General features: G+C 46.6%; 1 protein-coding gene across 1 annotated transcript in view; it reads right to left on the reverse strand.

The window, feature by feature from the left end:
* The window catches only part of LOC121928082 (papilin-like), a 97,672-nt gene that overhangs the window by 17,916 nt on the left and 57,862 nt on the right, over positions 1-21,894 (reverse strand). Inside the window, exons 13-21 of the mRNA XM_042462328.1 lie at positions 19,295-19,507; positions 17,764-17,931; positions 16,871-17,038; positions 12,415-12,582; positions 9,469-9,618; positions 6,998-7,135; positions 6,062-6,274; positions 5,326-5,469; positions 2,859-3,026 (exon numbers count right to left, since the gene is read on the reverse strand). Coding sequence (XP_042318262.1) covers positions 2,859-3,026; positions 5,326-5,469; positions 6,062-6,274; positions 6,998-7,135; positions 9,469-9,618; positions 12,415-12,582; positions 16,871-17,038; positions 17,764-17,931; positions 19,295-19,507 — 1,530 coding nt within the window. The remainder of the gene's footprint in view (positions 1-2,858; positions 3,027-5,325; positions 5,470-6,061; positions 6,275-6,997; positions 7,136-9,468; positions 9,619-12,414; positions 12,583-16,870; positions 17,039-17,763; positions 17,932-19,294; positions 19,508-21,894) is intronic.

Below are 21,894 nucleotides of genomic sequence, written 5' to 3' on the forward strand. Positions count from 1 at the left end.
GGAAGGAAGGAAGGAAGGAAGGAAGGAAGGAAGGAAGGAAGGAAGGAAGGAAGGAAGGAGGGGAGACATAGTCACTATCCCCCAAAACAGAGAGAGAAGCCAGGTGTAGTTTGTTGTGGTGCCAGAGCTCTCTGACAAAGAAAGCTAAATGTCTCACAAAACTATAGTTCTCAGAATTCTATAGCATGAGCACTTAAAGTGGCGTCAAACTGGATTATTTGTGCAGATGCAGCTTTTGTCTATTTCTGTTATTGCAATAGGGACGTAAATTCTTTACTATGTTTCTTCTTGATGGAAGCAACAAGTAATTTTAGCAACATTCTTCCTGTTGTGAGAAAGTCTTTGAAAACCACAGTTTTGGAAGGCTATTCACAATTCAGGACTTAGGTGCATCTGCACTATATAAATAATGCAGTTTGACACTGCTTTAAGTGCTGTAACACCATTCTATTGAATCCTGGGATTTTGCATGGTCTTCAGCCTTCTCTGCCAAAGACTGCTGGTGCCTCACATTCTGGGATTTCTAGTTTGGCAAGGTATTCAGCCTGACTTGTCAAAGAGGCCTGGAGCCTCGGCCAAGCACAAATCCCAGAACAGAGTTATGGCAGTCAAAATGGTGCCAAACTGCTTCAATTTACTAAGACAGACTGCTGTTGGCTTCAAACTGTGAACTTCTGGTTGCTTATACCTTTTTCTTAGGCATGTTTGCCTTATAGTTAGTGTGTCAACTAAACTAATTGTATCTGCTTGCATTGCACAATGGACTGCCATGCACACACCTAAGCAGACACCCAAAGGAGCATGGTGTGGCTTGTATTTGCAGAAAAATGCAGACGAGATGAGTAACCGACAGATGACAGGCTGCTGCTCATCTATACATGCACATTTCTTATAATGCAACCACATGTATATATGACAGCTTGCTTTGAAGACCCCATTTAACCATTTGATAGCTTCTATGCTCTCCGCTTCAGTTTTGGGCACTCTGCCAGTGAAGTGAGAAGGTGGGCAAGCCTGGGCCAGGGAATGCTGTGAGGCCTGCTCTTCATGCCTTCATGGCTCAAGAAGGTAACTGAAGTGATTGGCATGTGAGGCATGATTTGTGGCTGCGTTGTCTGGTTGGCTGGCAAGTGGAAGGAAAGGTAGCACCATTGGTACATTAGACCTAATTGTTGCACACCAGATACTCCGGGGTTGTTAGGAGTGCAGCTGATGCTCACTCTCAACACTTCAAAGATATGAGATGATGTTGTTGTTAACTACCCTTAAGTCGATACATGGTGACCCTGTGGATGAGGCACTCCAAGCTCCCCTGTCCTCTGTCTCTCTGCTCAGGTCCTGCACATCGAGGCCCATGTCTTCCTTGATTGAATTTAACCATCTGGCATGTGGTTTTCTTCTCTTTCTACTACCTTCCACCTTTCTGAGCATCATTGCCCTTTCTAATTATTCATTTTTCTTCATGTTGTGGCCGAAGTATAACAGCCTCGGTTTTGTCATCTTGGCTTCCATAAAGAGTTCCAGCTTGATCTATTCTAGAACCCATCTCTTTATCTTCTGTCCATGGTATTCTCCAGCCCTACACCTCGAATTAGTTGATTTTCTTCCTATTCACTTTCTTCACTGTCCAGTTCTCACATCCGTACTTGGTGATGGGGGACACAATGACTTGGACTATCCTCACTTTGGTGTTCAGAGTTATATCTTTACACTTTGTGATCTTGTCCAGTTCTTTCATGGCTGCCCTTCCTAATCTTTGTCTTCTTTTGATTTATTGACTACAGTCTCCTTTCTGATAAGTATTTGAATCCACTCTCAACATTTCAAAAATATAGGATTTGGGACATCCTATAGCTGATATGGTCTGATATAGGACCAGAGATCAACCTCCTCCCAAATACAGTCACTCTTCCTTTTTCAGTAGGGATCTGTTCTGGACCCCCTCATGAAAATGGAGCTTCGCTTATATTCAAGCCCCATTGGGGGTGCAGGGGCATGGAGAATGGGGGCACATGGGCACATGCCCTATTCTTCCCCCCTCCGTTCATCCCTTGCACATAAGCGAGGGACGCAAGTCTGAAGACTGCAAGAATGGAAGAAGGACTGTATAGGATATCCTCTATAAATCAGAATCATAGAATCATAGAGTTGGAAGAGACCGCAAGGGCCCTGATCCAGTCCAACCCCATTCTGCCATGCAGGAAATCCAGATCAAAGCATCCCCGACAGATGGCCATCCAGCCTCCGTTTGAAGACCTCCAAGAAGGGAGACTCCACTACACTCCGAGGGAGTTTGTTCCACTGTTGAACAGCCCTTACTGTCAGGAAATTCCTCCTAATGTTGAGGTGGAATCTCTTTTCCTGCAGCTTGCATCCATTGCAGGGCTCATGGGAACCATAACCTCTGAATTAGAAACTGCCAAAAGTCCCATTCATCAGATGTCTGGCCAAAGGTTAAGCAGCCTTTGAACTGGGGTGTTTTCCCCAGTCACAGACTCCACTCTTGGGACTTCTCCCAAAAAACAATACTTTTCCGATCATTGCTAAGTATGGGAGAAGTCCCAATCAGGTACAAAAGATGCCTCCAGTCTGGGCATGGATCTGTGCAATAACATCCATTTATACAGGGTCTCAGCCCATGCCCAGATTGGCGGGGAAAGCTGCACTATAATCTCCCCAGTTACAGTGGGGTCAGTGACTGGAGAAAACACCCCAGTTCAAATGCTGCTTAACTTCTGGCCAGACATCTGATGAATGGGACTTTTGTCAGTCTCTAACTCATAGGTTATGGGGAAAACAGCCGGTGCGATAATCTCCTAGTCCTCACTCGTCCAGACCCACTGCGTTTGGCCACTCACCGGCACCTTCGCAGACCCGGAGGCATTCTGTACTTGTCAGAAAGTTGTTCTCGTTTGCTCCACATCCACTATAAATGAATTTCTTGCACTTCCGAGTGACTGAGTCGTAAAAGAACCGAGTGACTTCTCTGTGACAGTTTCCACGTTCAGGACGAAGGAGGCAATAATCTAGAAGACACAAGAACAGTCTTTTCAGGAAGCAATGGAGACCAGCAGGGTGGGTGTGTGGGTGGGTGGGAGATAGGTCTGCCTCTGATAATAATAGCAATAATAATAATAGTAGTAGTTAACTGCCTTCGTGTCAATATTGATCCATGGCAACCCTATGGGTGAGACATCTCCAGCGCCCCAGTCTTTTTCTGCTCTGCCCAACTCCTGCAAACTCCAACTGATGCAGTGACCAGGGATGGCATCTCTCCTCTAGACACCTGTCTGGAGTCAGTAATGGGCTGGATGAGGGAAAACAGACTCAGCTTGAATCCAGAGAAAATGGAAGTACTCGTGATAGGCTCCCCTGGCCCAGGAATGGAGATTTGTCCACCTGTCCTGAATGGGGTCACGCTCCCCGTGAAGGACTCTGTTCGCAGTCTGGGGGTGCTCCTGGACTCGTCGCTCCACCTTACATCTCAGGTGGATGTGACAGTCGGGAGCACCTGTTACCAGCTTTGGCTGATACGCCAGCTGCGACCCTTCCTGGGCCGGGGGGACCTTGAGACGGTGGTACATGCTCTGGTAACCTCTCGATTGGATTTCTGTAATGCGCTCTACATGGGGCAACCCTTGTACCAAACCCAGAAGCTTCAATTGGTGCAGAATATGGCAGCAAGACTGGTCACTGGATGTTCCAGGACCAGCCATATAATGCCTGTCCTATACGATCCGCATTGGCTGCCCATTCGCTTCCGGGCGCAATACAAGGTGTTGGTTATTACCTATAAAGCCCTAAATGGCTTGGGCCCAGGGTACTTGGAGGACTGCCTCTCCCCATATAATCCGCCCCGCGCTCTCAGGTCGGCCGGGAAGCAACTCTTGAGCGTTCCTGACTCGAGATATTCCGTGACTGCACTGAGGGCATTTTCTAGCTCAGCCTCGCAGCTTTGGAACTCTCTTCCCGGTGAGCTCCGCTCGGTTACCTCCCTTGACCTGTTCAGGAAGAAGCTGAAGACCTTCCTCTTCCAACAGGCTTTCCCCCAGATGCTATGAGATCTGCTCTCTCCCCGCTGCACCAGCACTTTATGCTAGTTTGTTTGGGTTTATCTTGTGACTTTTTATTCTGTTTTTAAGTAATCTGATGTATTGTTGTGGTTTTTATATGAATACTGTTTGTAAATTGTACATTGTGTAGTACTCTGTTGTAACCCGCTTTGATCTCCCAGGAAAAGCGGGCTATAAATAAACAGTTTATTATTTCTTCTTATTATTATATTTGTGGTCTCTTTAATTAAATCTATCCATCTGGCATGTGGCCTTCCTCTCTTTCCTACTTCTCTCCACCTTTCCTAACATCATGGCCTTTTCCAGTGATCCATGCCTTCTCATGATGTGTCCAAAGTATGACAGTCTAAGTCTTGTGATCTTGGCTTCTAGGGATCTTTCTGGCTTGATCTGTTCCAGGACCCCTTGGTTTGTCCTTTGGGCTGCTGTCCATGGGATCCTCTGCCCTCTTCTCCAGCCCCACATCATCTCAAATGCATTGATTTTCTTCCTATCTTCTTTCTTAACTGTTCAGCTCTCACATCCATCCATGGCAATAATAGGGAATACAATGGCTTGTATGAGTCTAACTTTTGTGCCCAGTTGCATATCCTTGCATTTTAGGATCTTTTCTAGTTCTTTCATAGTTGCTCTCCCCATTCTTAATCTTCTTCTGATTTCCTGATTGCAGCCCCCATTTCTATCAATCTTTGATCCCAGGTATGAGAACTCTTTTACTATTTCAATTTCCTCATTGTCTAGTTTGAATGTGTGTAAGTTCTTTGTGGTCATTATTTTTGTTTAGTAATAATGCAATTTAAAACAGTCTATATTTTTATAATTCAGCATCTAAATTCACAGTTTAAAATTGTCTGGATGAGGCTGCCAGAAGAGACTGAAGGTGCCTTTGGGGCGGTTGGGGGAGTGGGAAGGGGAACCGGTGGATGTGGGGCAGGAATGACAGTACACTCAGCCCTCCATACCCATGGATTCATTATCCACAGATTCAGCTATCCACTGCTTGACTGGATGCATAAATTCCAAAAACCAAACCTTGATTTTGCCATTTTATATAAGAGACACCTTTTTACTATGCCATTGTATAAAATGGGACTTGGGATCCGAGATGTTTCTGGAACCAAACCCCAGCAGTAGCGTCATTCAAGAATGGATAGAAAATGCCTAGTAGATGGGAAGAACTGGTTCTTTCAGTACCGGAATAGACTTGCTATAAATGTGAAATGACTCGAAGGCACACCAAAACATCTCTTACCCGGCTGCAGCTCAAGGCCAGGGACCCCGTAGTCAATTTGGCAGTACCTCCACTTTCTTGGACATCGGGTTTGTAAAGAAAAGAGGTGGAGACAAGGATCGGGTTCATCCAGAACAGATGCAAGTGGGCATGTGTCTTCTCTCTCTGGAACGCATACAGATACATATCAATGAGTTATTCTCAGAGTTACAGAAAGCTCTCTGAGTCTTGGTGGTTGGATTGCACAAGTATGTTCTGCTAGTCCAACTGCCTGAAGAATGAAAAGAAAAGCCATTCAATTTGGTGTTCTTTGAGAAGTTTTGACATGGATTCAATTTTTAAAACCTTGTTCCTGTGTTGAGATTGATTTTCATATCAAGGCATAACATCTCCACCAAAAGCATCTGAGGAAGTAGACTGACGTCTATGAAAGCTCATGCTGCCAACTTCATTCTTTCGTTTAGATGCAAAGGTGCTAAAGATCTCTCTGTGTAACACGTGAGTATATGACTAACAGAATTATAGCCATAATGTTTTCTGCTCAGAGGAAGCAAAGGTGGAAGGCAACCTGGAGTCAATTGAAGGGTGTCTAGTTCCACTTTTAAAAATGTTCAAAGAATAAGGAGTGGCTACAGACCTCAAGAGGACAGCTATCTCTTCATCAAGATCCCCTTGGCCTAACTGCAACATGGCAGAGGGCAATGGATCAAGCAAGACCCCCCCCCCCCCCGCAGTTGCCCTCCAAGCCAAAACTCACCTCCAAGGTCCATCTCTGGCACAAGAAGAGCCTGGTCCTGGTCCAGCTCCATCTGCTGTCCAGCGGGAGGATATTGCGGGGGCACACACCTCAGGCCACATTCGAAGAAACAGCATTTGTACCCGTCAGGGCAAGACCGGTCATCCTTGCACTTATTTGCGCACCTTGTAAACAACCATGGGAGACATTTCTTTGGGCAAGAGCCAGGTGTAGCTAGAACAGAATGAAAGGATGGGTGTGGAATACATGCATGGTCACATAACCCTCCGCAGGAAGAGCAAGTGGTGCAAGAGGTGGAAATGGACAATGCCCCCTGGGCACTAGGGGCTTCATGCGCCAGCCCTTTCTTGGGAGCTTGGGGATTTTTGCTCCTGATAAAACACTGGCAATAGGGTCAGACTGACATCCAGTTCTATACCACCCTCTCCGGTAGCAATAGCAATAGCAGCTTCATTTATATACCACTTCATACCACACTAAGCAGTCTTTGAGAGGTTTACAAAGTGTAAGCTAATTGCCCCCCAACAATCTGAGACTCATTTTAGTGACCTACGGAAGGATGCCAGGCTGAGATGACCCTGAGCCCTTTGCTGGGATTGAACTCACAACCTTGTGGTTTGTGAGTGAGTGGCTGCAATACTGGCATTTAACCAATGCGCCATCAGGGCTCTTTGGTATATTAGATATTGTTCACTGGCCCACAGCTGGTCATTCATCTAACCAGTTTTCCTTGCTGTCCAGAATAAAGATTCTCTGGGAGTGAGGCCAAGACTGAGCCCACAAATGGGCCTAGGGGAGAAGATGGTGCCCTTTCTGTATGCCTTCTGGGCCATGGAAAATCCCAATTTTGGAGGCTTGGATGGCTGAGGCCCTGGCAATGTGGCATGAGGAAGATGCTGTGGGTCCTTGGATCCAATTCTCCCAAAGAGACTTTACCTGGCACAGCTTTGGTGCACCTTTTGTGTTCTTGGCTGGGGCAACACTTCTCGTCTGAGGCGCAGTCGGTGTCCCAAAAACAGCGTAGTGAGGAGGCTGTGGCACTTCTGTTGCTGGGACAGTAGCCAGGATGCGTTGCTAGAGAAAGGGACAGATGCGGTCACCGTAAAGCCAAAAGCGAATGTAATACAAAGCTTCCTGTTCTTCATCCCTCATGAAGAATCTGAGGAAACGGAAGAAGAGGCATCAGATCTAGAAAGCAACACAGTCTCCCAAGAGCTTCTGTGGGGTTTATAGCTGAGGGGAAAACTACACAGCTGTGCATGGGCTAAGCCAGAAAAAAATCCTTGTCATCTCTATTAAATCCTTGTTATCTCAGTATCACTCACTATGGGTCAGAGTGGAATGGAATCCATAGTGAGTGCTATTGAATCCCCCACATACGACTTGGCCAAGTTTCTGGCCACACAATTACAAACCCACATAGGGCAGACCTCCCACTACATCAAGGACTCAGCTCATTTCATAGGAAAAATCAGTAGCCTTGAACTAAAATCCGGAGACATCTTAATCAGCTTTGATGTGATCTCCCTGTTCACCAAAGTCCCCATAATGGACTCCATGACACTCATCCAACAGATTTTTCCAGAAGACATCACAGCCCTGTTCAAACATTGCCTCCCCACAAGCTATTTCCAGTGGGACCAACAGAGAGATGGGGTAGCAATGGGGAGCCCTCTAAGCCCGGTGATAGCAAACTTTTACATGGAACACTTTGAAAAGCAAGCCCTGGAAACAGCAGCGTAAAAGCCCACAACTTGGTTCTGATACATGGATGACACTTTCACCATCTGGAGCCATGGAGAAGAAGGCCTGGCTGTATTCCTGAACCATCTGAACAACATCCACCCCAACAACCAATTCACTATGGAAAAAGAAAAGGAGGAACACTGCCATTTTTGGATGTCCTTGTCATCCGCAAACCGAACCAACGCTTGGGTCACACAGTATACTGAAACCCACACATACAGACTGATAGCTGCACAAGAACTCCAACCATCACCCAGGACAAAAAAGAAGCACAATCAAAACACTGGTAGACTGGGCAAAACGCATCTGCGAACCCCATTTCTTGGAAGATGAACTGAAGGACTTGGACCAGGCTCAAAAGGCCAATGGTTATTCCAGCTCAGACCTCAGAAGGGCTGCCAGGCCCAGGAAAACCCAGAGGATGAAGACAAGCAGCCCCTCAAAGGGAAGGTATTTCTACCATACATCCAAGGAGTCACAGGCAGAATAGGCAAAGTGGGGAGGAAGCACAACCTGCAAATGGTTTACAAACCGATGAAGAAAATCTAGCCAATGCTTGGCTCAGCCAAGGACCAGAGAGACCCTCTCACAGCCGCAGGAAGAGTTTAGCGCATACCATGCAGCTGTGGACAAGTCCATAGGGACCCCCAAATGCAGTGTGCAAACAAGGATCAAGGAACACGAGAGACACTGCAGACTGGGCCAGCCAGAAAAATCAGCATTGGCAGAACATGCCACAAATCATCCTGGGCATAAAATGAAAAGACTGAAATTCGGGACCATGCCAACAACTATCAGGTCAGGATGCAGAGGGAAGCCATTGAGATCTACAAACACCTGGACAATTTCAACTGGAAAGAAGAAACCCTGAAAGTGAATAAAATTTGTCTCCCAGTCCTGAGGAATAGCAAAATGAGGACTCAGCAAATGCAAATGGGAAACCACTCAGAGTCAGGGGCTTTCCCAGCAGATAATGATCCCCAATTAGCAGACACGAATCCTCGTTTGCATTAGCCTCCCAGCACAGAACAAGACACATGCAAAGCACTCCTGCATTCCCAGGCTCACACAGTATGTGTGTGTATGTGTACATATATATACACACACACAACTTTTTCCAGGCAAAGCATTCTCTGAAGATGCCAGCCACAGATGCTGGCGAAACATCAGGAAGAAGCTCTTCTAGAACATGGCCACATAGCCCCAAAACCCCCACAAAAAACCATTTCTGTTCCCTCTTGACCACATACTTTTGCCATTAGGAATTGTTTTGTGCATTTTTATTATGGGCCTGAACAGACAGCCCAAAATAAAGCTGTTTCGGGTCCCTTTGGAGATATGCTGTTTAAATGATGCATGCATCTTAAGAGTCCAGAAGCTGCGCCAAAGCCATGTTCCAGTCCTTCAGATTGGATTGTGGCTTTGGTGTAGCTTCCGGTCTCTTAGGACGCATGCATCATTTAAACCGCATACCTCCAAAATGACCTGAAGCAGCTTTATTTTGGCCTGTCTGTTTGAGCCCTATGCCTTTTTTAATTTGCTGTAATCCACTTTGAATCCTGAAGTGGGCAAATGCAAGAGCAACATAAATATCATCATCATCATCATCATCATCATCATCATCATCATCATCATCGGGACAGAAAGGGGCACAGGCATACCTTCAAGAGGAAGGACACATTTTGTGATGTTTCCAATTTGGCAGCATTTCTCGTCTCCTGGGCAGGCTGAGTCATCCATGCAATAGGCCTGGCCGCTGCGTGGGATTTCATGAAGTGGTTTGCTTGGGCACATGCCAGGTTTGCGAGGTGCTGGGCAGGAAAGAAGGAGAGCCATGGTTATTACTTACCAAAGCAGAGACAGCAGGAAGGTGCAAGGCCAGAGCCAGAAAGAGAAATGCAGGTTGCAAAGGGTGACACAGGGAGACCCAGCCAGAAAAAGCCTCTTTTGCCTGGCCTGGTTTGGGTTGCTGGTTCTTATAAGGGATGCGTCTGCATTGTACCGCTGCTCCACTCTGGGCCCACAACAAACTACAACTCCCAGAATTCCATAGCCTTAAGGCAGGACAGTTACAGCGGTGCCAAACTGGGTTATTTCTCCAGTGTGGATGCAGCCTTTAACTGCCAAGGCTCCATTCTACATAATCCTGGGATTTGCAATTTTGCGATGCTTTGACAAAGAACGCTAAGGGCCTTGTTAAACTACAGACTCCAGGATTCTGGAGCTGCAGCACTTAAAGTGGTATCAAACTGCATTATTTCTGCAGTGTAGATGCATGCAAGGTCGCTGTGAGATCCCAGCAAGACAAAGCAAGGAATCGAGTTTGATTTGCAATTGACTTGTTTTCTTAAAAACAAACAATCCAACAAACAGGAAAAAACAAGGCACCGTCTATTGGGATTGGTGTTGTGAAGAATTCAGTTTTGTCCTTAACAGAGCTCAACGTGACTTCGGAGTTTATCACACAAGGAGATCCCAAAGAAAAACGGGATTTAAACTAGATATAAATAATAATCCCCCTCCCCTGCAAATATGGGAAGTTTATCACACAAAATGACCCCAAAGTGAAATAAAGCGAAGTTAAACTGAACTTTAAGGTAGAGAAAACTGGCAGCTTTTTACTTTTGGAACTTCCTGCATTTGCAAGTTTTCTTTAAATCTAAATCTCTTTTTTAAATCCCATTTTTCTTCAGGATCTCCCCAGTATGATAAACTCTGAAGGAAACGTCAGAAAGAAACTCTTCTGGAACATGGCCATATAGCCCGAAAAACCCACAAAAAACTATGGATGCCGGCCATGAAAGCCTTCGACTTTAAACCCGAAGGTAAGCTTGCAACATGCAATTATGCATTTTCGTTGTTCCAATAAAGGTATCGTTATTTGGATGTTATATAGGGTTGCCATAAGTCAGGACCTCCAAACTGGGACAAATGTAGGACACATTTTTTTAAATGGAGGACACACGAAAAAAATTTGATGATTTTTTAAAAAATGTTAATCTAAATGCATGTTTCTTAGACATGATCAAAATGGAGGACATTTGGGCATTATTCCTAGACAGATGGCAGAAATGGACTTCCCTTTCTGGCCAAACACCCCCAACCTCCATTCCAAAACACACACACGACAGCACATTTGGGCATTAAACATGGCTTTACTTAACGTGGCCTCTTGCATATTTCAGAGGCTTATTCCATAGCCAAACCCCTTCGGTTTAACACTTAGCATGGTTTAACATGGCTATGCATATTCAACATGTCATGGTGGTTTCACAGTTCTAGCACCAAGTGTACTTCTCAGAAGTGTGTGTCAAGGGACTTTGGTTTTTCTTCACTGCACATGAGTTTGTAAAAATCACAGCAACTTACATTGGCCTTGCCTCAGAGGCTTTCTGATATCAGTATCACCATTAAAGAACCAAAAACACACAGAAAAGGCACTTTGGAAAGTCACACTCTCTCGGCTTCAGAAACAGTGCATGCATGCCTCTCAAGCTGACTCATATCATCATCATCATCACCACCACCATACTATCACTGTCAAAACAAGGGAGACTTTTTAGCATTAAAAGCACCCCCCCCAAAACCCACCTTGAGGCCTCTGGCCTCCTTCTCCCCCTCCTCCTTTTCCTCTCCCCCCCTCCTCCTCCTCCTCCATTCGCTGCGTGGCCTGGGCTGGAGGAGGAGGAGGAAGAGGTGGGTGGCGCGGTTGCACACAAGGCAGGGAGGATGGTGCGGCCGCGCGCAGGAGGCTCACTGCCTCCACCTTCGCCTCCTCCACATGGCGTGGAATGGAGGGGTGAAGGAGGAGGAGGTGGGTGGCACGGGGATGCTGGGGAACGTAGCGTGGGCGTGCGGGGAAGGTGGTGGGGAGGCAGGGGGAGGTGGCGTGGCTGTGCGCAGGAGGCACTGCCTCCACCTCCTCCACGTGGCTGCATGGCCTGGGGGAGAGGGGGTGGAGGAGGAGGTGGGTGGCACGCCTGCGCGGGGAGGCATCGCCTCCACCTTCGCCTCCTCCACCCCAGGCCTCACTGCCTTCCTCTTCCTCCCCACCTCCCCGAGGAGGAGGAGGGCAGTGAGGTCCCGTGGGCCGTGGCAACCTGGCTGCAACTGGGGTTGTCCCGGTTTTTGGCGGCACCCGGGACGGGAGGGGCTCAGGGCCGCCAAAACCAGGAAAATCCCGATTGCAGCCGGGTTATGGCAACCCTAATGTTATAGCATTTGCTATATGGCCAACAGATACCCCTAGATGTTTTTGGTATCTCAGAAGGTGTCATCTTGAGTGATGCTGTCTGGCTGAACGCCAAGCTTTCTTTGAAATAGGACATTTGCTGCAGTCTCTTGCTCACCTATCCACTTCCATAGAATCATAGAATCATAGAATCATAGCATCCTAGAGTTGGAAGAGACCCCAAGAAGGGCCATCCAGTCCAGCCCCCTTCTGCCATGCAGGAAGACACCATCAAAACCTCCCTGGGACAGATGGCCATCAGCCTCTGCTTAAAACCAGCCTCCAAAGGAGGAGACCCCACACCCTCCATTGAGGCACCAGTGTCTTCCACTGGGACAGATCCAGGGCCACCCTTCTCTCTTCTGCTCCTCCTCACCAACGTGGGCACAGACCCGGAGGCAATCTTCCCTCGTGTGAAAGTTGTTCTTGTTTCCTCCGCATCCGTTGTAAACGAATTTCTGACACCTCCGAGCGGCCGGGTTGTAGAAGAACCGAGGGTATTGGTCTCGACAGTCTCCTGGGTTCGGAGGAAGGAGGCAGTGGTCTAGGAGAAACAAGACAAGTCCTTTCAGGAGGCAAGGGAGAGCAGCAGGGCGGGTGGGAGATCGCATGCAAAGGGATTTCGAAGCACCTTTAAGACTCACTGAAAGAGAAAAGCGGGTAGCATGAGCTTTCCTAGACTTGAGCCCACTTCCTCAGATGCATTTGGTGGAGTGGAAAGCCCAGGGACGACAGGCCATAAGGTCATCCCCTTTAATTGCCATGGCTGCACCTTAGGGAATCCTGGGATCTGTAGAGACACCAGCATTCTTTGAAGAGAAGATTAAAGACCTTGTAAAACTGCAAATCCCAGGATTCCATAGGATGGGGCTAGAGCACTTCAACTGGTATCAAACTGCATTATTTCTACAATCTATAGACTATAGAAAATAATGTAATTAAAGGAATTATGTATAAGAAATAAGACAATAACACAGACAATGCCTATCCAGAATTAGCAACCGGTAAAGCAATTGGTAACGTAAGAGTGAGTAAGATTATACGGTAATCTGAGTAATAGGGGGAAATATTCATTTATGAAGAGATGGAAAGGTTTGAAATTTGTTATGAAGGGAAGAATATATAATAAGATAGCAGCTAAGGAAAGTGAACCCAAGGTTGAAGCTAAGAAAGAAGGAGGGATGAGGGGGAAGAAAGGGAAGGGAAGAAACTTCTATAATGTCATTTGTATACAGACATTGTGTGTGATGGACAGTGGTGTTTTATTTGAATTATGGACAATAAAAATGATCCAAAGTGCATCACAATAGGTCCTTGGTTTAGATGGGGATTCTTTCCAGAGCGTGAAGTGAATTCTGCGCATGCTCATGCCCCATTTAGATGAATGAGTTGAGTTCCTGGGCATGTTAAGTTGCACGTGCCATTCCTCTAAATGGGGCTTCCTGTCCCTGTGATCTCAGTCCGCGTATGGGAAGCCTGCCTACGGGGCGGGCAAGCTGTATTTCTACAGTGTAGATATACCCTGAGATAGTGAAATGGTCATACAAGCTGGCTAGGAATTTGGATATATGGGGTAGGATGGGAAGAGGGATGTTTGGAGGATGAGAAGAATTGGTTCTTTCCATGCTGGATTGAGCTGATCCCATGTGGCTGTCCTTCATGATCCATGAGCCATGCTAACAAATACTTAGCAGCCTCATAGTCGACACACATCACAAGCTGTTACTTAAAGTACCAATTGATGAAACCCTTTTCCCTTGGCCTATATTGCCCACATTGGGGTCTATGGATCCAAAGTCATCCGTCGTTTGATGTGGCTTAATGAAAAGAAAAAGGAATGTCCTGATCCTAAAATACTTCCCAAAGAGTTAGTAGTGCTGGACTGCACAGGACATGTCTATCATCTCCAATGGCATCTCTAAACTCTTGATCATAGAATTACAGAGTTGGAAGATCCCTCAAAAGGCCATCCAGTCCAACCCCATTTTGCCTTGCAGAAAGTCACCATCCAAGCCCTCCCTGTGACAGATGGCCACCCAGCCTCTGCTGAAAGACCTCCGAAGAAGGAGACTCCAAGGCAGCGTCTTCCACTGTCAAGAAGTTCCTCCTAACGTTGCAGAATTATCTTTACCAGGCTGTGGTTCAACGCAGGCCACTGCGCAGTGGATTTGGCAGAACTTCCACCAGCTTGGATAGGATTTCTTCTTGGAGCAGCGGGTGAAGCAATCGTCGGGTTCGCCCAGAAGAACGATGGAGCGCCACACTCCTTCTTTCTCTGGAAGGCAAAATGGACGTGTGTCAATCATTTGTTCTCAGATATGGTGGGATTCCACAGGAATATTCTGGTAGCCCAACTCAAGAAGAGCTTGAGCCATGAATCTGGAATCCCATCAGAATTTCTGAATAACTACGAACAATTATGGAAAGATATAAAGAAAGATTGACAATATTGGGAAAACCTAAACATCTCTTTTAGTATTTCTGACCAGGGATCACCCTCAGTACTTCTCTAAGTTTACTGAAATCCGCTCTCCTAAAGTCTAGGATGCGTGTCTGACTCTGCCTGGCTTCTCCTTTCCACTGTATTACAAACTCCAGGAGAACATGGTCACTTCCACCTAAGGATCCCACCACTTGCACCCCATTAACCAAGTCATCCTTGTTGGTTAGGATCAGATCTAAAATAGCTGACCCCCTTGTTGCCTCTTCCACCTTTTGGACCATGAAATTGTCTCCGAGGCAAGTGAGGAATTTGCTGTTTGGCCTATTGCTCTTAATAAGGTTATACCCCTCTATTTCCAGATTCCAATCATGAGACTCATCCCACCAGGTTTCAGTGATGCCTATTATATCATATTTGCTTTGTTGTACTAGGAGTTCGAGTTCATCTTGCTTATTTCCCATGCTCTGTGCATTAGTGTAGAGACATCGCAGACCATGGTTCCCTTTTACTTGCTGCCTGTGCAAGTTTTTTTGCCTCCCACTGTTGGGTCCTTGCACTGTTTGCCTTGTTTCCTCTATGTCTGTAAGATCCAGCAACTTCCACCAGAAACCCACAACAGCAACTTGCTTAAAAGCAGTGAAGTTTATTAGGAATACAGGCAGATGTGACTTAGACAAACTTTTCAGTGAAATCTAAAAGCCAAACCTCAAACGCTAAGCTAAAAGCACCAGCCCCCACCTTTTTTACTCTCCAATTCCTCCCCCTTTGCTTCCCAGGCCAGCTAACCAACCTGACCTTGAAGAAGCCTCACAGATGTCTCCAGCTAATTAAACAATGCATTCCAACCCTCTGTTACAAGCATTCCCAAGCACCAGCTAGCTAGCACCCCCATCCCCCAGCTAAGCAGGCAGGACTACAGCTAAAGCAATTACACACAACAATATGAACAGTAACTAAAGTGGATGTGAATATTGATTAGTGATTGCTTTGGAGTTCTGACAATGTCAGTATGACTATTTTCGCCATCCCTTTCGCCTTCCTTAATATTGTCTCCCTTCCCCTCCGAACTCAGTTTAAAGCTCTCCTGATCAAGTTCTTGAGACTGTTGGCAAAAACATTTCTTGCAACTGGCGTGAGATGCAACCCGTCTGTTGCAAGAAGTCCCTCCTCATGGAACCGCAGCCCATGATCAAAGAATCCAAATCGTTCCTGGCGGCACCATCTGCGGAGCCAGTTGTTCACATCCGCTATTTCCCTCTCCCTTCCTGGACCATGCCCTTCCATGTTGATATGCACAGGCTCCAGTTTGGTTGAAACCAATGCAGGAGGTTTCTTGGGTTGCTCTGTCAGAAGCATGGCATTTATTGATACAACTCAAGAATCACACTCAGAGGATGCACAGGCAAATTCCTGTCTTTATTTTAAGTTGTGCAGGTGATCCTAGAAACCACTCCATAGAGAAGGGGTGTCAGAGCCCACAGTGATATTAGGGTAAGGCTGTGTGGCTGGCTGGAGTCCCATATTCATGTACAGTATTCATGTAAAGATACTATTGAATGATTTGATCTTCAGGGGACTGTCCTGCCAAAAAAAAGAGAGAAGCACTCACAAAAGTGAAGGAAAAAAGAGGGCCCAGATGCTGAACATCTGCATGCAAAAATGCAGATTCATGGGATGTTGGGAACAGACCAGGTCACTGGGTGAAAGATAGAGGCTGAGATTGTACGGTTGGTCCTCCATGTCCACAAATCCTTCACCCACGGATTCAACCTCTCGGAGCTTGGAATTTTTTAAAATTTAAATTCCAAAAAGCAAACCTTGATTTTGTCATTTTATATAAGGGATGCCATTTTACTACGCCACTCTATTTAATGGGACTTGAACATCCCCGAATTTTGGTATCTATGAGGGATCCTGGAACCAAACCCCAGCTGATACTGAGGGCCCACTGTTTAACATGTTTGTGTAGTGAAAAGTCATAATGATAACCCCTATTGTGCTGATTTGTTTGGGTTGCTGTTTCACTGCCTCACAAGGTTATGGTGAAACCCAAGCAAGACGATGACAACAGTGACAACAACAAGAAGGTTTTGTACTGAGTTGAAAGAAAAGTGTAGAGGGACCCCATCATTTATTTCATCAACGTTCATGGCTAGAAGGAGTGGCAATGTTCCCCATACTCTGCGACTTAGAAACATGAGGCATGAAGTACTACTGTTCATACTGAGGGTGGGAGTGCTGGCTCAAGTCCTTGCAATGACCATGCCACCATTTCCAGCCGAGAAGCAATGTCTGGCTGGACGTCTATCTCTCTCTGACTCCAATTCTTTCTCCCATCCCCTTCCCTGACCAAGGACCCCTCACCCAAGGCTTCCCTCCTGCCCCTCACCTTTCCCTGAGCAGACTTGGAGACATTCCTCTTTGTTCAAAAAGTTGTTCTCATTTCCTCCACATCCACCGTAAATGAACTTCTCACACTCCCCAGAGGCTGAGTTGTAGAAGAAGCGGGGAATGTGGGCGTCACAGTCTCCTTGGTCAGAAGGAAGGAGGCAGACATCTGGAAGAAGGAAGGAAAAGGTGTCATATTTTGTCATAAGATGCATATTGTTGTAATGTAATCTACAAGCATGTTCATCTGGGTGCTCAGTGCTTTAGATAGGTAGACAAATTGTGTGACTGTTATGAGTGTGTTGGGACATGATGAGGATGATGGCAGGCGTAATACTAGTGTAAACAATTGGTAGGGGTCCAAGGGGATGCTTGTTGCCTGGTGCAGCAATGTGTAGATATCTGCAGGAGGAATTTTCTCAGGGTTTGCTTCTGGGAAATAGAAAGCAGAGATGGACATTATCGGGGGGCTGGACAAACAAGTCTAATATAGTAGAGAGGGTTGGTATGTTTTAAACAGGAAATGAATTAAGATGAAGCCTTAATGATGATGGCACTTCTGTCTGAAGATGCCTTCCTGCTGACAACTCTGGTTTTTCTGGAATAAAGCTTTACTGTTTGTAATACAGAAGACTTTTTTTTACTAGACTCTGGAGAGAAAAGACCATTTTGACAGCTACTGGGAAGGAGACAAGTGGCTCCTCAAGGTTCCTGCTTAGAAGGAATGAAGATGTTTCTCCCATGCTGCAGTTCATTGTGGTGGTGTGAGTGCTTGTCCTTGTCCTTGCTATGACCAATCGAAGACATCAGCCAGAGACATACTAATCCCTTGAGTCCCCTTCCCTACCAAAGCAGCCCAGAGCCAGGGCAACCCTGTTCCCTTCTGCCCCTCACCTTCTCCTGCGCAGACCCGGAGACATTTCTCCTTTGTCACAAAGTTGTTTGCATTTCCTCCACATCCGCCATAAATGAACTTCTCACACTTCCCAGAGGTCGAGTTGAAGAAGAATCGGGGAAAGCGTGCATCGCAGTCTCCTTGGTCGGAAGGAAGGAGGCAGACATCTGGAAGAGAAGGAAAAGGCTCTTAGGAAGGACCACAGGTGGAGATGGAAAGCTGGGAATAGGGGAGTTTGAAGTCAACAGTGTGATGCAGCAGCTAAAAAGGCCAATGTCATTCTAGTCTGCATCAATAGAAGTATTGTGTCTAAATCAAAGGAAGTAATACTGCCACTCTGTTCTGCTTTGGTCAGACCTCACATGGAATAATACTGTGTCCAGTTCTGGGCACCAAAATTCAAGAAGTATTTTGAGAAACTGAAGTGTGTCCAAAGGAAGGTGACTAAAATGGTGAACAGTCTGGAAGCCATGATGGTCTGGAACCCTTATAAGGAGAGACTTAGGGAGCTGGGGATGTTTAGCCTGGAAAACAAAAGGTTAAGGGATGCTATGATAGCCCTGTTTAAGTACTTGAGCCGGACAGTGCAAAAAATGGATAAGAAAAAAATCAGCTCATTTGAGATGTGATGCTGGAGGAGAATACCATGGACAGCCAAGAAGACAAAACCAACCAGTCAATCAATCAATCAATCAATCAATATGGGTCCTTGAACAGATCAAGCCTGTACTCTCCCTAGAAGCCAAGAAGGTTAAACTGAGGCTGTTGTGCTTCGGCCACATCATGAGAAGGAAGGGCTCATCAGAAAAGACAGTGATGCTGGGAAAGGTAGAAGGCAGCAGAAAGAGAGAAAGAACACATGCCAATGGATAGACTCACTCGAGGATGCAATGGGAATGAGTTTGCAGGACCTAAGCAGAGAGGCTGAGGACAGGAGGTCTCAGGGTCTCCATGAAGTGGGGCCAACATGAGGACAGTTAACAACAACAACAACAGTTGGAGAAGGGTGCTGAGGATACAGTGGATGGCCCAAAAGACAAACATATGGGTCCTTGAATAGCTCAAGCCTGACGTACTCCGAGAAGCCATAATGACTAAACTGAGGCTGTCCTACTTTGGCCACATCATGAGAAGGCAAAACTCATTGGAAAGGACAATGATGCTGGGAAAGTTAGAAGGCAGCAGAAAGAAAGGAAGGCCACATGCTAGATCAGTGGTTCCCAAACTGTGCCTTTTAAGATTTTGGACTTCAGCTCCCAGAAGCCTCAGCCATATTGGCCAATAGTCTGGGATTCTGGGAGCTACAATACCTAAGAGAGCAGTGGAGGATAGTGGGTCTTGGAGGTGTCTCATTCACAGGGTTGCCATGAGTTGAAGCTGACTCAAGAGCAGTTGACACACAGAAACTGAAAGAGAACAGCCAACTCTCCAAAGGATTCCTTTGGTCCAGCAGCACTGTGCCAGAGATGTGGGCCAGGCAAAACCATTTCTCTGCTCCTCTTAATGAAATGCTCTTCCCTTCAGACTCACCTCCATGATCTTCCTCCAGCGAGAAAACATCCCCCAAAAGATCCAGCTCCATGTGATCTCCCCTGTGATGGCTCTCTGGAGGGACACACTTCAGGCCACAGTCGATGAAGCAGCACTTCTGACCTTTAGGGCAAGACCGGTCGTCCCTGCACTTGTCTTTGCATGGAGTCAACACCGGCGGAAGGACTTTCTTGGGACAAAGGCCAGGATTTGCTGGAGGAAAGGAAAAGGATTAATGGGAGCAAGGAAATACAAGGAGCCATTCCTTTCTGCAAAGAGTTAGAACATAATCATTTGGAGGAAGAGCAGGCAAGGCAAGTGGAGGCAACTGACCCTCAGGACCAAGGTCCTGGCACACAGCCCAGACCTCCAGAATTGGATGGTTCCCTCTCAGGGGCTATGGTGACCTATGATAAGGCCATGGCACACAGTTCTGGGCTACACAGTTGGCACATTAGACTTTGGCCACAGACACCCAGCTGGCCATTGACCCAGTGCAATGGTTTTCAAACTCTTCCCCCTTGTGACCGTGTTTTCATTGGCATGTGGACATCACATCCCCCCCCCCTCAATGTAGTATATGAATAAAAATATGTGGTTTAGTGCACACATTTTCATTTGCACATTCATGTATATTCATATTTTTAGCATTTTATAAGGAAAGGGCACCCACTGAGTGATCTTGGGCAAGTCACACTCAACATCAGAAGAAAGCAATGGCAAACTGAACAAATCCAAACACTTCCTCTGACCAAATCTTGCCAAGAAAACCCCATGATACTTTCACCTGGGGGTTCACCATAAATCAGAAATGACTTGAAGGTACACAACAGACACATACACACACGTGGAGAGGATATTATCCAAATTAGAACAGTTTCATTGAAATAAATTCAATGCCTAACTCAACACATGTGTACATTTTACACATACGGTTTCACACATAGCTATGCTCACACCAGCCAGTTGCTTTAACAAATGCAATACCAAACTCAACATACATGTAAATTTTACACATATGGTTTCACCCTCATGTAAGCAAATTCTTTAAATAAATTTGAATACAGCACACCTGCATCATACGCGGCTTTAACCTAATGTAGATGGTTAAGCTGCTGGAAACAGAATGGCATGTGCGCTCCCCCACTGAAACAAATGGGGTTTGAGCATATGTGTTTTTCCCCATATGCAGGAGGGGGGTCCTGTATGGATTCCCTGCGTATAGGGAGGGCCCACTGTATATTCAATGGGGCCTGCCTGGGGGGGGGGGCACTTAGGAGGGAGGGAGGGGTGGTGAGTCCCTCTAGTTTGAGGAGGGTGGGCTGCCTCTCCTTCTTCCTTCAGAGGCAGAAGGAGCCCGGCAGCTCAACTGAGCAGCACTCTTGCAGAGAGGCGAGGGGAGTCCTCTTGCCACCCACCTGCCTGCATACTGACAATTTGACTGGGCAGCTCTCAGGTAGATGTGCCTGAGGTGAGCTGCCATATTGCTGCCGCTGCTGCCAAAGAATCCCATGGCAGCTCAATCGGGCAGTGCACACACAGGCAGGTCAATGGAGAGAGTCCACCTGCCTTTGCACTGCCATTGTACATCTGGAGAAGGAGAAGATGCTGGCCAGGTAAGAGAGGGCAGAGACTCCTTTTACCTGGCCACCCAGCAAAGCCACAACACCTTGAATGTTGGCACCCCTTCTGTGATAACGGGGTCACAAGGGGGAGAAGTTTGATAAGGAGGGAATGGAGGGAATTGACTTTGCTCTGTAACTGATAAAGGTAAAAGTAATGGTTTTCCCATGACAATAATGTCTAGTCGTAACAGGCTGTAGGAGATAGTGTTCATCTCCGCTTCTAAGCCAAAGAGCCAGCGTGGTGCGAAGATGGCTCCAGTGGTCATGTGGCTAGTATGGCTGCACAGAATGCTGTTTACCTTCCCACTGAAGTGGTACCTATTTATCAACATGCTTTTGAACTGCTAGGTTTGCAGAAGCTGGGACTAGTGACAAAAGCTTGCCCCATCAAGCAACACTTGGGCCTTGAACTGCCAGCCGTCCAATGGTCAGAACTGGCATCTTGACCACTAAGCTTTCTATCTTTGTTTGGAAGGCAGGTTGGTCCTTCATGTAGTGACAGATGTTTGCTATAGAAGTCCCGTATTTAGAATAAGGCTTTTCTTTCAGGTAGTCTGTCTCTCTTGCACTCCTTTTTTCCCATGTGCCTTAGCTTGGCCAGGTTCTTTCCTACGGTTGGCAAGGGAAGTGCCAGTGGATTTCCTCAGCAATGTCCAAATGTGTTGCTAACATGAGAGAAGTTGGTCATCAGGTGGCGGTAATGAGTGCTTTAGATAAAAAGTGGTCTGAAGGATCCTATCAAGCTCAGGGTAGAGAAGGAAAGGTACCCACAGAGATCCTTGCCACCTTCCCATCAGTGCACTGAGTGACAATCCTCTCTGAGGCATCACCTGGTGCCATCCGTATCCCCTGCACCCTCCTAATGGATCAGACCAAGGGGGAGTGCCTGTGTGTGAAGTATGGCACCATTGCCCCTTATGAACACCTGGCACACATGCAGGCTCTTGTTTTAGAGGTTTAGCTGGCAGAGGTCCT

Source organism: Sceloporus undulatus, chromosome 4, assembly GCF_019175285.1.
Source record: "Sceloporus undulatus isolate JIND9_A2432 ecotype Alabama chromosome 4, SceUnd_v1.1, whole genome shotgun sequence".
In the NCBI taxonomy this organism is placed as follows: Eukaryota; Metazoa; Chordata; class Lepidosauria; order Squamata; family Phrynosomatidae; genus Sceloporus; species Sceloporus undulatus.